This window comes from Epinephelus lanceolatus, chromosome 18 (genome assembly GCF_041903045.1).
Source record: "Epinephelus lanceolatus isolate andai-2023 chromosome 18, ASM4190304v1, whole genome shotgun sequence".
NCBI classification, from domain to species: Eukaryota; Metazoa; Chordata; class Actinopteri; order Perciformes; family Serranidae; genus Epinephelus; species Epinephelus lanceolatus.
The window spans coordinates 36,931,299-36,946,607 of NC_135751.1; the positions used below are offsets into that span (position 1 = coordinate 36,931,299).

General features: G+C 41.7%; 1 protein-coding gene across 1 annotated transcript; it reads left to right on the top strand.

Moving 5' to 3' along the window:
* The first annotated feature begins 2,833 nt into the window (after positions 1–2,833).
* LOC117268712 (uncharacterized) lies at positions 2,834–14,964 on the top strand. Its single transcript, XM_078161618.1, has 4 exons — positions 2,834–2,997; positions 8,081–8,543; positions 8,666–9,067; positions 9,296–14,964. Exons 2-4 carry the CDS (start codon positions 8,100–8,102, stop codon positions 13,187–13,189), a joined length of 4,740 nt encoding a protein of 1,579 aa, XP_078017744.1. The 5' UTR covers positions 2,834–2,997; positions 8,081–8,099; the 3' UTR covers positions 13,190–14,964.
* Positions 14,965–15,309: the final 345 nt, after the last annotated feature.

Sequence of the window (15,309 nt, forward strand, 5' to 3'; positions counted from 1 at the left end):
TATAGCTGACACTTAAAGGACCAGTGTGTAGGATTTAGTGGGATCTATTGGCAGATATTTAACATGATATTCTTATTGTATATTATAATATATATTGTATATAATAGAATTATGTTTTCATTAGTGAATAATCACCAAACACTGGCTCTAGTGAGGGGCTTTCACATTTTAACGTCACCTGAAAGCAGTGGTGTGATGTGACGAAATAATAATACCTAATTACATCACTTGAGTATTTTTTGGGAGTAGCTGTACTTTACTTGCGTTTCTATATTTGTCACATTTACTGCACAACATTTCCTCAAAGCATTTTCAATTACCTACTACAATAAAGGGAAGAACAGGAGGAAGGGATGGACAGACAAATGGAGGAATTGAAAGGAAGGAAAAACTGGACTTTGTTCTTTAAATACTTAAAGTTGTGAAAAAGACCTTGTTTTCCTTCAGGTGTAATGTACGCTCCATTTTTAAGGTGTTCATGTTAAGAGGATACAAACAGTAATTCTTAAAATTCTTACCACTTGCTTTTTATCAACAGCATTTACTCCTACTTTAAATATTTAAGTACATTTCATATCAGAAAATTACTTTTGATACTTAAGGACAGTTAATAGCAGGGCACAAAACATCTTAATTTTTTTCCTTAAATATGACACACGGCTTAATTTCTTCTTAGCTGAGGGACTTACACAGTTGCACAGAATCCCTTAGAGGGTTTCCCTTATTAAGGAAAAACACTAACTCATTTACTCCATTGAAAGAGATTTTACAGCAGTAAAAGTTTCCATGGAGATTGTTTGTTTGCTTGGACTCACACTTGTGACGCCTGTTAGCGTCTCACAGAGTTGGCTTTAAGTTAGAAAGTGGAAAAATGACAGAGGACAAGAAAACCATATTGGTCTGAAGCAGTATTGTAGCGAGGCAGTAACTTATAAAAGTAACATTTAATTGAAGCCGTTTTTTAACCACACTCCATAGAACCACAGCAAAACACACCTCAAAGATTTTCAGATGGTTTAACGGTGAAAATGAGCTATAAAGCTCATGGAAATAAGGAACTCCAGACAACACGCGGAAGACTCCACTCGCAAATATCTGCATGGGACTGAGCTCAAAATGCGAAGCGCTGTCAATCACAAAGGGGTTCAGCCTTTTATACAACTCCTCCTATCATCATGCATACACAGAGCGTCCTCTCCCGCCTACCGCTCCATTAGGTCCCAGGGAAGCTGAGCCTCCCTGGAAGTGACGATGTTGTCGCATTTATCCAATGACCGTCTGGCTTTGCTGCATGAAAAAAACCTGCTCAGCGCTGTCTCATAGGAATGCTTGGAGGCTCTGCGTCCACCACACTGACACGACAATGTAACACAGGGAGGTTATGTTTGAAAACTGGTGATAAACAGCTGACGTTTGAACATCATAGTCGTGATCCTAGCGCACGTTTAATGCAATGTAAATTCTTATTTTAATGTAAATTCAATAGTGCATATTTGACCATTTCTTCTATGAAATTTTAGGGCAAGTTCAGCCTCCCTTGTTGTCTCAGAGCAATACTGTCATAGAAAGCACAATCTACAAAGTAAATTTGATCCCCAAATACCAGAAAACAGAAAATGACTATAGGAAGATTTACAATGAAAATAAATTGAGTCAAATCTAAAGCGTAAAATCAAAAGTGTATCCAATGGGTTCTCATGGTCGCAGAACACTCTTCTTGCTGTGTGTTAGTTGTTTCATTTATCAGCATAGACTCAGTTATGTTACAGTTAAGATAGAGTCAGATGTACCTTCAGTTTGTTTACCTTTGTTTGGTTGCTAAGGTCTTTTTTTAAGTGCAAAAGTAAAGGGGTTCCTTAAGTATAAGACCAAGACAACGAGAAAACCATGAATACTTAAGTGAACATTTTAAGGAAACCTTAAGCAGAAGACTTTTGAGGAAACCATAATTCGGATTTAAGGGAAAATATTAACTTCTACCAAAGTAATTTTCTGGTAATATATCTGTACTTTTACTCGAGTATGGCTTTCAGCTACTTGATCCACCACTGCCTGAAGGCCACCTTCACTGCACAGATAGAAAGGGAGTGATGAGCAGTGAGGTATTCAGCTGGTTTCAATCTGCAACCTCACCACTAGATGGCACTAAATCCTACACAATGCTCCTTTAACGTACCCAGCAGTGACACTCCCAGATTCAGTAGGAAGGCTCTTAGTTTTATCCACTTGGCCTCCATGTGACGTTCCTCCCACATCTCTATGTAAGAGGCCTCAGTGTTGAGACCGATGTCTGTGTCCCTCCTCAGCTCCACCAGGTGGTGTGGTAGCACAGTGTCCTGACTGATGGGGCAAAGTCACTGAGTACATTTACCAGTTTTGAGGTACTTGTACAATACTTGAGATACGTTTCTACTCCACTACATTTCAGATAACGTTACTGCAGCTGCATGTTGAAGCTAATCTGTGGGGGACAGGAGGACCATGGATATAAATGTCAGACAATGAATTTGCCTGACCACGAGACACCTCATTAAATTATTTGTGTGTGTGTGTGTGTGCTGGCCTTTGGCAGGTAAAACTGGGAGCGCACTGGGTCCATTAATGTCTGTCGACTGAAGAATTGATCCCAGGTAGCAGATCAGGCGATTGGCCATCATGTATCCCTCAACAGGATTGGTGCTTTTACCATTAAAACACTCCCTGTTAGTTGTGTCTAAATGTTGCCTTAAACATGATGATAGTGCTCTAGTGAAGTTAGATTATGTAAAAGGCATGTGACAGTATATAAAACACACAAACAGAGATGGAAGAGACAGACTGAGAGAGAGGAGGACAGAGAAAGAGGGGAGGCACGAAGCATAATTGCTTAATTGGAGTCACTGCTTCCATATTACAGACTAAAACTCAGTGTTTTTGTAGTCCAACCAAGTTTTCCTCCCACTGACTGTTCTTCCTTCACACCAGCTGGCCAGATCTTAGACAAATTACCATATTGAGGTAAGCTGATTTTCTCTCTGAAATAAAAAACATGTCGATAATGTAGAAAAGAGGTGATTGATTTGTTTGATGTACTCAAATGTGAAGTATGTATATCAGTATTAGTCTGAAACTTGATCAGTCTTGTTGTTTTTATAGTCTACTTTATGTGTAAAAAATATCAAATGATGATGATATCTGAGTAATACCTTGACCAAAAAATAAAATAAAATAAAAATAAAATTGATAAAATAGAATAAAATGAAATAAACAAGTAGTCTTCTGTCACTTTTTGAGGTGATTTCTTGTCTTGAGAATAGTTTTAAAATGGAAATAAGTCCTCAGACAAAAGAATGAACACTGATGGGTGAGAACCGTAGGGGTGTAAGTGACATTTTGGGCAAAAATGAAATCTCTTGATGAGCTATTTTTGCTGATAAAAGAGAAAGCCTACTTGTGAATTCTGAACCAGTCCAGAGTTATTAATCAAAAACCAAAAGATTTAACATTTAACACTGAACTTTTTGAGGCCAAAAGGAGCATAACTGCGCTTACTCACTTAAAAACACTTTTTCAATAACTGTCAAATATTGTTCGTAACGTATATATTCATCTGCGTGTTTATAAAGTTTTAAATATTAAAGATTAAATTCAATAAACAAAGTCGGAACATAGTATATTGGTCAGGTGTCACTGACGCTCCTTTGGTTCTCACCCCTTTAATACATTAATATTGTTGTCTATCATTACAAACAGTTCTTTCATTGACAATGGAGTAATTTTATTTTAAGTCTTTTAAGCATTTCGTGAGTGAAACCTGAGATCTATTAATATTGCATATGATATAACATTGTCCCGAGGACTATTAATCCAAAGATCTCACTGTGAACAGTTAGGGACTATTTCTTTGGAAGTTTTTCCTCCATTGTTGACAGCCATTTCTGTGGCTCTTCTCAAGTCATTGTCATCGTGTTCTTGGAAAGTTGCTGGAAATTTTTTATCTTGTTTTCAAATTTTCAGTGCTTTGAGCACCACAGACTAAATTCCATTTACTGTACCTCAGTTGTACTGGGGCAATGACAGACATGTCAGACATTGATATCTCAAAACCTCAGCAGATAAAATAGAAATGATCTGCCCGACACCACAGGGGATAAATAAGAAAATCCTATGCAATTTGGTGAACTGGACCTTTAAATGAAGAGCAAATAAGAGTGGGTAAGCACAATAGAACAAAAAATTGTACAATTTTAATAACATTTTTTGTGCTTTGTTAATTTGGCCTGGTTTGAAAGGCCTATTTAAATGTCCATAAACCAAATTTCTTGTATTATTGAATTGCAAAATATATATGTTATGTAATATATAGTATTGGTAGTTCTGCTTGTATTTGGTATAAATGAGCTATTGGAATCACAGGATCAGTATCCTCGCAGAGCCTGAATCCCTCCTCAGATATCACACAGACAGCCAGCATTGTGTGGAGGACTTGAACTGCTGAGACAAATCAGGAGAAATCTAATTTATCAAAAGTCACACAGCGAGCGAGGCATTTCTTTGACAACCAGCGTCAATAAATGCCCAGCTTTAGTTTTGTACAGAGGAGCGGTGAAAGGAGAGTAAGTGCTTTCACGTGAGAGCAGATGGGATTAGTTATCAGCCATTACTCGGTTCGTACAGCAGAATCCAGGAGGTATTGTCTCACACCGAAGTAAAATCTGGATGCATTCCATTCATGTTCACTACATTAATACACAAAGAGACCTGTGTTAGACCCAGCTGTCCTTTACCCAAAATCACATAATTGACTTAGTGGTTCCAGTAATGTGAGAAATGTTGGACATCATGTGAAGGAAATGTAAAGGGCAGTGAGAGGGGGCACATGCCAGTTAGTGTGTGTTTGTACTGTACGTCAATGTACACCATAACAGCTATGCTAGCTGCTCTGTGGGGCTGTATGTAGCCTTGGCACTATGATGCTTTGAGCTAAATGCTAACCTTTGCAAGCTAAAATGCCCACAGTGACAATGCTAATATGCTGATGTTAAGCTGGAAATATTTACCATGTTCACCATCTTACAGTAGTTACTTACATTAGTGTGTTAGCATGCTTACATTCACTAATTAGCACTAAACACAAAGTAGAGCTGAGGCCGATGGGAATGTCATCAGATTTGCAGGTACAGAGTGCTCAAGGAATGATGTGTATTGGTGGGCCTGGGATTTCTTTTATTTTTATGACGATGTTTCAGCCTTTTGGCCTTCTTCAAGATCAGCAATCATGCTGAGACACAGCTACACTGATCTGTTGTATAGACCACACCTTTTGTCGGCCACCAAGGGAGTTAGCATCAGTTTCACATGACAAAAAGACAATGGGATTTTTCCATTGGATTTTGGATTATTGCAAAAAAAAAACAAAAAAAAAAAAAACTCTGTGGCAAATACTTGTTCATGATACTTAGATGTTTTGGTCTGCAAGCTAATCTTCACAAGTGAAAACCACTTTCCTGCTTTTTGAACTGTAAATGCAATTGCCAGAAGCTAAGTGCTAACGTTAGGCTATAAATAAACTACAGCATGATTGCATGACTTTAGCGTCACCACCACATTCACACTGTAAAGTCGTCTCATTTAGCCACTTGTTAGCAACCATCTTTTGTAAGACACCTAAAGGCTTCAAAACTCACTAGTGGGGTATTTACAACAAATGTTATGCTGCAGAGCAAAACTTGAAAGTCTCTTAAGCTTGTGTCACCACAGACCTTATTTCATTCATCTGACCAAAAACCCGTTCAAAAAACCCATTGACCTTGAGATAAGGGAACCAGGAGTGCTAAAATGCTAACTCCTTTCTCAGGGTTTTAGGACTTGTTCCTGCAGCACGGTGTTCGTCCATAATCCAAAATATTGGACTAAGGTGAAAAAATAACAGCTCACCAAAGCTGAAACTCAGCCTGAGGGGAGGTAACAAATGTCAAGGCAATATCACTGTTTGTTGCGGCATTTCACAGACTACAACAACAACAAAAAGTCAACCTTGTGGTCAGTGACGGACTGGGACCAAAAAGAGGCCCTGGCATTTTTGACACAGAGGCATCGGCCAGCCAGGGGTGAAAAATTTTCATATTATTTTACAAAAAAATATGCATTTTTACGTCATTTTAGATCATCAGTTCCTTATTTGTGAAAGAACAGGCGTGGTGTCTCATATTCCCCCTCCCACATATTACTAGGTACTATGATTGATGATTTTACACATACTAACATAAACAACACTACCACTGGCGGAACGTTTCAGAGTGCCACAGAGACACAGAGTGTTCCACAACTACCATAGAAACTCACACACTCACTCACTGCCTTGTTGCACAATAGAAGAGGAGATATACAGACACAGTCATTATGAATGATAAAATTGATTTGTGGCTTGCATGGAAGCATGTGGAAAGCTAACCATATGATGAGAATGCAGAAATTCCACACACCACGCAATCAACTCACTACAATCGCACTGGTACAGTTGACAACAATGCACAGCACACAAGATAATAAGGCAGCAGCAGAGCCCCCATAAATTCAGGCACGTTCAAAGGCCAGACTAATAACCTCAGTTAATAATACTAGCTCTATGTCTACCAAAACACGAAAATCTGAAACACCACACAACTTCATCCTAAAGGCTTAGCCTACTTCTACCATTAACCATAGGCGCCCCCTCTTGGACAGAATACAGCACAACCAAATTACAACAACAGAAACATGAATCTTACACCAACCGCAGTGCATATTACAATAGCATTAGCAAAACATGAAAAGAGCACTGCACAGCCACAGTGCACATTTCAATAGCTCTATCAAAAGCACTAGTTACAACAGAAACAAGAAAGACCCTATGTGTTATAAGCCATAATAAATGTTACAGCAGCCACAATGCATATTACAATAGCTTCACCAAAACATGACAAGAGCACTGCACAGCCAGAGTATAAAAATAAATATGTGTCTCTCAGTGTCTTCTTTAAAATCTCTTCTGAAGACTCACATTTATCGTATGGTCTTTTCTTAATTGAACTGTTTTTAAATTATTTGATGTTTTATTGTTTTATGTACTAATTGTTTTATTGTTAAGCATGTTGTAACTCCGTTTTGAAAGGTGCTATATAAATTAAGTTATTATTTATTATTATTATTATTATTATGTCTTACCTTTAAGTAGTTAGCAGGCTGCGAAGGAGTTTGCTCTTCTCTGAGGCAGAGGCCGTACTGCTAGCTGCACTTGCTGCAGAGGTGCTCAGTCTGTTGCCGCTGGGTAAACACTTTTTTGTAAATAAATTGGATATTTTCGCATACTTTTCACTCTCTGCGAGCATAGCTTTCCTTTTTTTTCTCTCTTTTTCTCCACTCCACCCTTCTCCACCCATCTTTTCGTGCCTCGATCCATTTTCTTTTCTTGTTGTGATGTTGTCGTTGACGTTGAGTGCATTGCCCATCATTCCTTTGTCACTTGTCAGATGTCAAATGTCATCACTCAATAATCGCGAGAAAATGCTTGATGACCAAAAATTCTTTATATTACCGGTAGCCCCATTTCACTCATATTTATTTAAAATTATATTTATGCTACTACTTATATGTATATTGTGGCCGATAAAAATGTTTTGGGCCGCCAAGAGAAGATTTATTTATTTATTTTTTAATTTTTTTTTTTTTTTTTTTTTGCCTGGCGGCCGGCGGCCACAGGGCCATGCAGCTGTTCTGGCATTTGCCCAAATGCCAGATGGCCAGTCCGTCACTGCTTGTGGTGGTGTAAGAGGAAAGGTCAAGGGGTCACCAAAATCATTAGGACTCATATTCCTACAATTGTGAACCGACTTGCCATTCCTAGTGCCATGCTAGCATCATCTGATGATTATGAGTTATGAGTTTAACAGTTGTTGTACTGTATATGCTATATTTTACATGAAGGTGTATGGATTTCTTCATCTGTGCTTTTGTATGCTTCTAATTCTGTCGCAGCTAAAGTGCAAAGTCTAACCCATCAAAGATCCAGTACCTGGTATCTCCATTCATTCTTTCTCTCTTTTTCTCCTTCTGTATAAAGCCTCCTCCATACCAACAGGATGGCCCTTCTCGACTACCCTGTTCCAGAGCTGGATGTTACCTTGCAAGAAGTGAGCCGTGTCCTGCAGCTCACTTTAACTCCTGACCTTTACCCAGAGTTCAAAAGTACGCTGGATCAGCAGAAGGAGCTCCTTCAAGACGCCCAGAGAAAGTTTGCAACGAGAGCTTCAGGCCAAGAGAACTGGGTGACGGAGCAGTTCAAGAAAGGTCTGCTGTCATGTGCTGACCCACTGCCCACCTCCACTGCCCTCCCTGTTGTTCTGTCCTCATCTAAAGCAAAGGGATGTACCCAGCTGGGGAGAGCAGCCTCTCTGCTCTGGGCAGCAGCAAAGCTGTACAGTGAGCCCTTGTTACTGGAGGGCAATGTGCCAATGGAGCGCACGCAGCAGTCTGAGGTATTCGCTGCCAGCCGGATTCCTGGAAGGAGTCAAGATGAGATTAAGGTGAGATTACTGGTAGGGCACAACTGATGAGATTCATCAAAGCAAAATGAAAAATTAGAGGTTTTCAATTATCAATATGTTAGATCAGCTCTTTTTCTAATCTGTAGCTTTGTTTTCTCCAGGTCTACCCAGACAGCCTCCATGCCATCATCACCTGTGTTGGAGGAGTGTTCCCCGTTGACATACTGTGGCGTCCAAGCACTGGTGGGCCGCTTTCTGCTCGGCCATTCATTGACATCTACAACCAGCTGGCTCAGGTGATGGATCAACCCAGTGCAGGAAAACAGAATGATCCCTCTGTCATTTGCAGCCTCTCAGCTCTGGAGCGCAGAGCCTGGGCTGCCACCAGAGAAGAGATCCTGAAGCAAGCAGGAGATGCAGCAGCATCACTGAAGCTGATGGAGAGTGCCGTGCTGACACTCTGTCTGGAAGACTGCAACGCACCATCTGAACTGGCTGATGTCCTCAATGCAGTGAGGCTGGGAGGAGGAGGAGATGGTCCATGTCTGAGATACTATGACAAGGTACTGAAGTGAATCTGGATAAAGGTCCAATTTCTCACCTCTTTCACATGCACACTTTTACACTGTTGAACTTGGTAGTTGATAATTATCATGCACACTCTAGAATAGCAGTAATTAGGCAATGTATTGCTGCCCAAGTAGAAAGAGATATGTTTTATTGCCCTCACTGAAATGTTGAAATGAACTAAGGAAATAAACCAATCTTTGTTGTTCTACTTTTTTTAACAGGTGGTGAACCTGGTGGTCTTCAAGGACAACACAGCTGGGATGGTGTTTGAGCACAGCGCTGTGGATGGGATGGTTGCTGGGCTTGTGACTGAGAATGTGTACAGGCTGTCTGAGACTGCTGACTTAAAACTAGTCCATACTGATACGGACAAAATGAACGGGTCTGTCACAGTAAATAATGTTGATTCTGTTTGTCCAGAATCCCTAACATTCCCCTTGCAAGGAGTAAATACTCCCAAACTGAGCCCTGACTTAAAAGCAACACACCCAGTTCTCACTCTTGATGTGCCCTCCTTTCCTGATGTCTTCTCTACCCTCAGAGGGCAGAGAGGTCTGTATGATGCTTGGATCAACTTCTCTTTGCAGCTTTCCCTGAGGCAGACTCTTGGGGAATCTGCAACCAGGCACCTCCTTGTCACACCTACCCATATGCGCCACTTCAAACATGGCCGTTGTGATCCTACATACTCACTCACCATGCATTTTCACAAGTTGGCAGGTGCCTTAGTGTGTTGCATTGGTCCAGATAACAAAATTCAATACACCACTGACCTCCTACGTCTGTTCCATGTTGCCTTTCTGGAGCATAAGAGCCTCATCAAAAACACCAAAAGTGGTCAAGGAGTTGGTCCCCACCTGGCTGCCCTGCGTAGATTGTTGCCGCCTAATAATCCACTGAGAAAGTACTTGGACCCCTTTGGATGTCCATCTGTGTACCTCACAGGTACAGATCTGGTTGAGGATGTGGAGTGTGGAGTAGGTAATGTTTATGCCCAGGATCAATTGGCTGTAACCTACCTTGGGCAGAGAGACAAGGTTCGTATTGTGCTTAATGGGAAAGGGAGCTTTGCTCTGGTACTGGAGAAGCTTAAAGAAAGCCTGATGATAAACCTGAAGTTAGTGATGCTTCTAGCTCTAAGATATGCCATTGCATGCCAGATGGGAGCCCTGGAGTGTCTACTGAATCAAGGCAAAACAGAGAAAATGAATGGAGAGACCTCCTTCTGCCCAGAGAGCTCAAACAATGTTGATTTAAGCCCTGGAATGAGCACAGACCACACTCTGGTGATCCACGGTGGCGCTGGAGAGGAGGTGATGCTGAACACTGAAGTGATTGGAGTTATTGAGTTTGCTTTACAGACAGCCTTAACTCTTGGATCCCAAGTGCTTCAACAAGGTGGCAAGAGTCTAGATGCAGTTCAGAGGTCAGTAGAAGCTCTGGAGGACTGCTTCCTGTTTAATGCAGGTAAAGGCTCAGTATTCAACAGAGATGGCAAAAATGAATTGGAAGCAACCATCGTGGATGGCAATGCAATGAGGTCGGGATCTGTTGCTTGTGTGCAAACTGTGAAGAACCCAATAAAAGCAGCCAGATGTGTCATGGAGAACAGCTCACATTCACTCATTGTAGGAGACGGGGCTGAGGAGTTTCTGCAAGGGTTGGAGGAGAAGGAGAAGTCTGTTGGGCCTGAGTATTTCCACACTGATATACGTCACAGACAGTTAGCAGCAAAGCTCACTGTTGGAAATACCTCAACAAACAATCACCCCCAGACAGTCGGAGCTGTGGCCTTGGATCGTTGGAATGGGTTGGCTGCTGCAGCCTCCACAGGTGGGCTAGTAGGAAAGCTGAAAGGGCGAGTTGGGGACACAGCAGTAGTAGGGGCAGGAATATATGCTGATGATAAAGTAGCTATTACCTGCTCTGGAGATGGAGATGTATTTCTGAGGCACACAGTTGCACAGAAAATAGCCAGTCTCTACCACCACAAAGGCTACAGCCTTAGGCAGGCATGTAGAGAAGTGATGGCTGAAAATCTGGATGGGATCTGTGCAGGGGTCATTGCTGTGGACAGTAAAGGTGATGCCATTGTTGAAACAAATGCTGGTGTAATGTTTGTGGCCTCAATGATAGGCGGCATTTCACGAGTAGAGGTCCTCAGGCCCCTGAAGAGCTTCTCTGATGTGATCTGGGAAACAGATGAGCTGGTTGCCTACCTGGATCCAAAACCCTGGATCCCTGGGTCAACCATCCTGACTAGAAAAGCTCTAAGCGGGGCAAGGAGCATCTTCAAGTTGGCTACAACTGATTTTGTGGCTATGCTGCAAGGAGCAAGAGCTGTGTCAAGCTTGCTATGTGAGCGACTGGGAGTGCAGCGCTGTGCTTTGGTTTTCCATCCAACCCCTGATCAGCCAGCACAAATCAAACTGCTCCCACTTCATGGCCTAGAGCCAAAGTGGCAGCCCCATCTTTCACATGAAGAGGAATTCCACACTAATGATCCTGGCTACTGCACCTCAAAGAGCGGCCCACGGTGGGATGATGAGGCACTGGCCCAGGTTCAAGCCAAGATTAGAAATGGACTGCCAACACCAAATGCACCTTCTTGCTTTGACTTTTTTGGAGATGCTTCCAATGATAACCTGTTCAGTCGTATTGTACGTGGAGAGCAGCAACAGTGGAGAGTGTGGGAAGACAGTGAGCATGTCGCCTTCCTGACACCATACCCAAACTCTCCTGGACTAACAGTTGTGGTGCCACGCAAACCACTCTCCAGTGACATCTTCAAACTGGAGGAAGCTGACTACAAAGCACTGATCCTTGCCACTTGCAAAGTTGCCAAACTACTGGAGGAGGGGATGAGAGCTCAAGGTGTTGCCCTGATCTTTGAGGGCTTTGAGATCGACTATGCTCATGCCAAGCTAATCCCTCTGTTGCCTTCACCAGATGGCACAAAGCCTGCTGAGCTTCAACCAGAATGCTTCCAAACCTACCCTGGATATGTGTCATCACTGCACGGCCCAGCTGTCGACCCTGAGGCCCTCAAAAAGATCCACTCCAAAATCACCCAGTGCAGGCCTACTCATTCATGGCAAGACCCTCAGTCTCACTCCACACTTGCCATCAAGAGCCAGTGGTATCGCAACCTGTTCCAGATTCAGAACACTCTTTTCCACAGCACAGTGGAATATTTCCACACTTCCTGCCAGTTCTCCTATGCTTTGACCCCTCTCACCACAGACACCATCTCTTCACCAATGGGCCTGGGATCTGACTCAGAACCAGTTTCTGTTAGCCTGCTGGGCCAGGACATCTACCTGGCTGACTCAATGCAATTTGTACTTGAATACTTCCTTCGCTTCCAGGAGAACCTGCCAGGGACGTACTACATATCTCCCAGCTTCAGAGGGGAAGATCCTGATGCCACACACTTGAACCAGTTCTACCACGTGGAGTGTGAACTGTTGGGTGACATGGACAATGCCATCTCTACAGCAGAGGGATACTTGGCTCATCTCACCAAGTCCATGTTGAAGAAACACTCTGATATTATCCTCAACACTGCCGGGACCATTACACATGTCAAAGCCATGCTGAGTAAGCTGGATGGAAAAACCCCACTCCCAAGAATCCCTCTAGACCAGGCCATTCCCATGATGCCCTCTGCTGACTGCTTAGAGTGGGTCCAAGATGGACAGCCGCAGTTTGGCAGAAAGCTAACACGCAAAGGAGAGCGGGTCTTGATAGAGAAATATGGTGGTGCTGTTTGGCTGACTGAGATGGACCATCTAGGAGTTCCCTTCTACCAGGCGTATGTGGAGGGCACTGGGCGGTGCAAAGCCAAAGCTGCTGACCTCCTCCTGGGGCTGGGTGAGACTGTGGGTCTCGGTGAACGTCATTCCACCCCTGAGATGGTACAGGAGGCCCTCAGGCATCACGCAGTGCCAGAGCAGTCTTACAAATGGTACATCAACATGCGGCAAGTGAAACCACTCCTCACCAGTGGATGGGGCATGGGGACGGAGCGCTACTTGTGTTGGCTGCTTCAGCATGATGACATCAGAGATATACATATCATTCCTAGGATGAAAGGAATGAAATACATGCCCTGACCATGAGTACTACACCAATCTTCAGGTTATTAAATGTGATATACTTGTAATAACAGGGCCAAAGAGGAATATACAGTATGGATTTTAACCATAAAAATGCATCAATAATTCAGACACTGGAGCTTTTTTCCAGCTTTGGGTGTCTTATAATCATCACCAAGTTAAAAGTGGCAAAAATCAATACATCTAAAGAGAGTTTAATTTGAAATAAGGAAGTAAATCAGCAGTTGGTTAAGAGTTTGTTTCCTGTTACATGGTAAAGCTTTAGTGCCAATATGACTGCAAAGTGAGCATACACAAACAGTGAAAGTACAATCTGAATTGTTTCAGTATTTCATTTCTTGTTGTATCATTATGTATAGTGTTGACAATATAGTTAGTTTCAGGTTGTAAAGTCTTTCAGACTATGCAAGGACAACACAAGGTGCTACAGTTGTTATAAAGGTTGGCCATATTTTCATAAATAATAATACAATACATCATCTCAGCAAGCAAAGCAAATCTCTGTACCGTTCCTCACTATGTTGTTTTGTTTTATTTCTATTAAATTGTTTTGGTATTTAAAGGATTTTTGTGAAAGTCATATGGATCTTGTATCATTGCTCTTTTTAATGAAGTAAAAATGACTTTTTAAAAACATATCAGGTGTGGATGGATTACTGACATGGACAATGGGACCTAACATTTTATAAAATATGTCATATTATGTATAAAGAGTAACCAATCACCTTCTGAAAATGTATTTTTGCCGACCCCCAGTAATTTAATTTCTCACCTTGCTGTGGGGATATTCAGATGTACTCTAGGACTTCATGACATCACTCCTGGGTTGGTTACAGGTAAAATAAAAGACACCTCTTTTTTCTATTTTATTTTATTATAGTTTATTTTATTTTATCTCATTTTTAATTTATTTTATTTTATTCTATTTTATTTTTTAAATGTAGTTTGTTCCACTGAACAAAACACACCTCTGTTCACACCCAACCACACCTATGAGTGATGCTGGTGTGGTCAGAGGTGAAACGGGATTGCTATTTTCAGAGAGGGTAGTGAAACACTTCTTTTCAGTCTGATGTAAAGTCACTCTTTATACTGACAACAGACCTGACTGGATAATGTCAGTCTACCAATTAGGGCTACAACAACATCTCAGTTTTTCACTCTTATATATCTGAGAAATGAGCTGAAAGTGGCTGAACTCTGCACTGACTTGTAAAGTTGGGCCACCAGTACTATCAACACTCTGACATTATAAGGAGTCAGTTGGGTGTTCATAATGGAAACTTAAAAGACTGGGGTGATATCAGCTAAATTGGGCCACTTTTTGGTTAATCACTTGGGAAACTAAGAAAAAAACAATGTATGACATTTGATTGTGTTCCTATGATTAATAATGACTGTTTTTAATATTTTTGTGTTGAATTTATGTAATAAAATATAATTGTTAAGATCCTACAGCTGTTGAAACATCAGCTGTCCCCCATTTTTGAGATGTGCAGTGTTCAGGTAAAATGGGCCACCTGATCAGCTAAAATGGGCCACTCAAACTGCAAAGTGAAACAGTCATTTTTCATAATATAATCAAATTATCCTGTATTCGCCTAATGCTCCCCTCATCCTCTCCTCTACCCGCTGGTTGTACTTGCCACTTCCCTTATAGACATCCTTTCTTTTTCCTCTCTCTTCCCTTCTCCTAATCTAATTTCCTCTCTCTTCCTTTCTCCTCCTCTCCTTTCCTCTCTCTTCCCTTCTCCTCCTCTTCTTTTCTCTCTCTTCCTTTCTCCTCATCTCCTTTCCCCTCTCTTCCTTTCTCCTCATCTCCTTTCCTCTCTCTTCCCTTCCCCTCATCTAATTTCCCCTCTCTTCCTTTCTCCTCCTCTCCTTTCCTCTCTCTTCCTTTCTCCTCCTCTCCATTCCTCTCTCTTCCTTCTTGTTTGCCATACTGTAATTATAGTTTCATGTTACTTTACTTAACCATCTTCCACTATCACTTCTAGGTTACAGTAAATCAGCCTCTTTCATCTTTCCCTTTCTCATGTGTGTGTGTGACTGAGCGCTAGCTGGTGAGAGCTAGCTCACGATGCGCCCTGGACCAGAGCTAACACACACATACATAA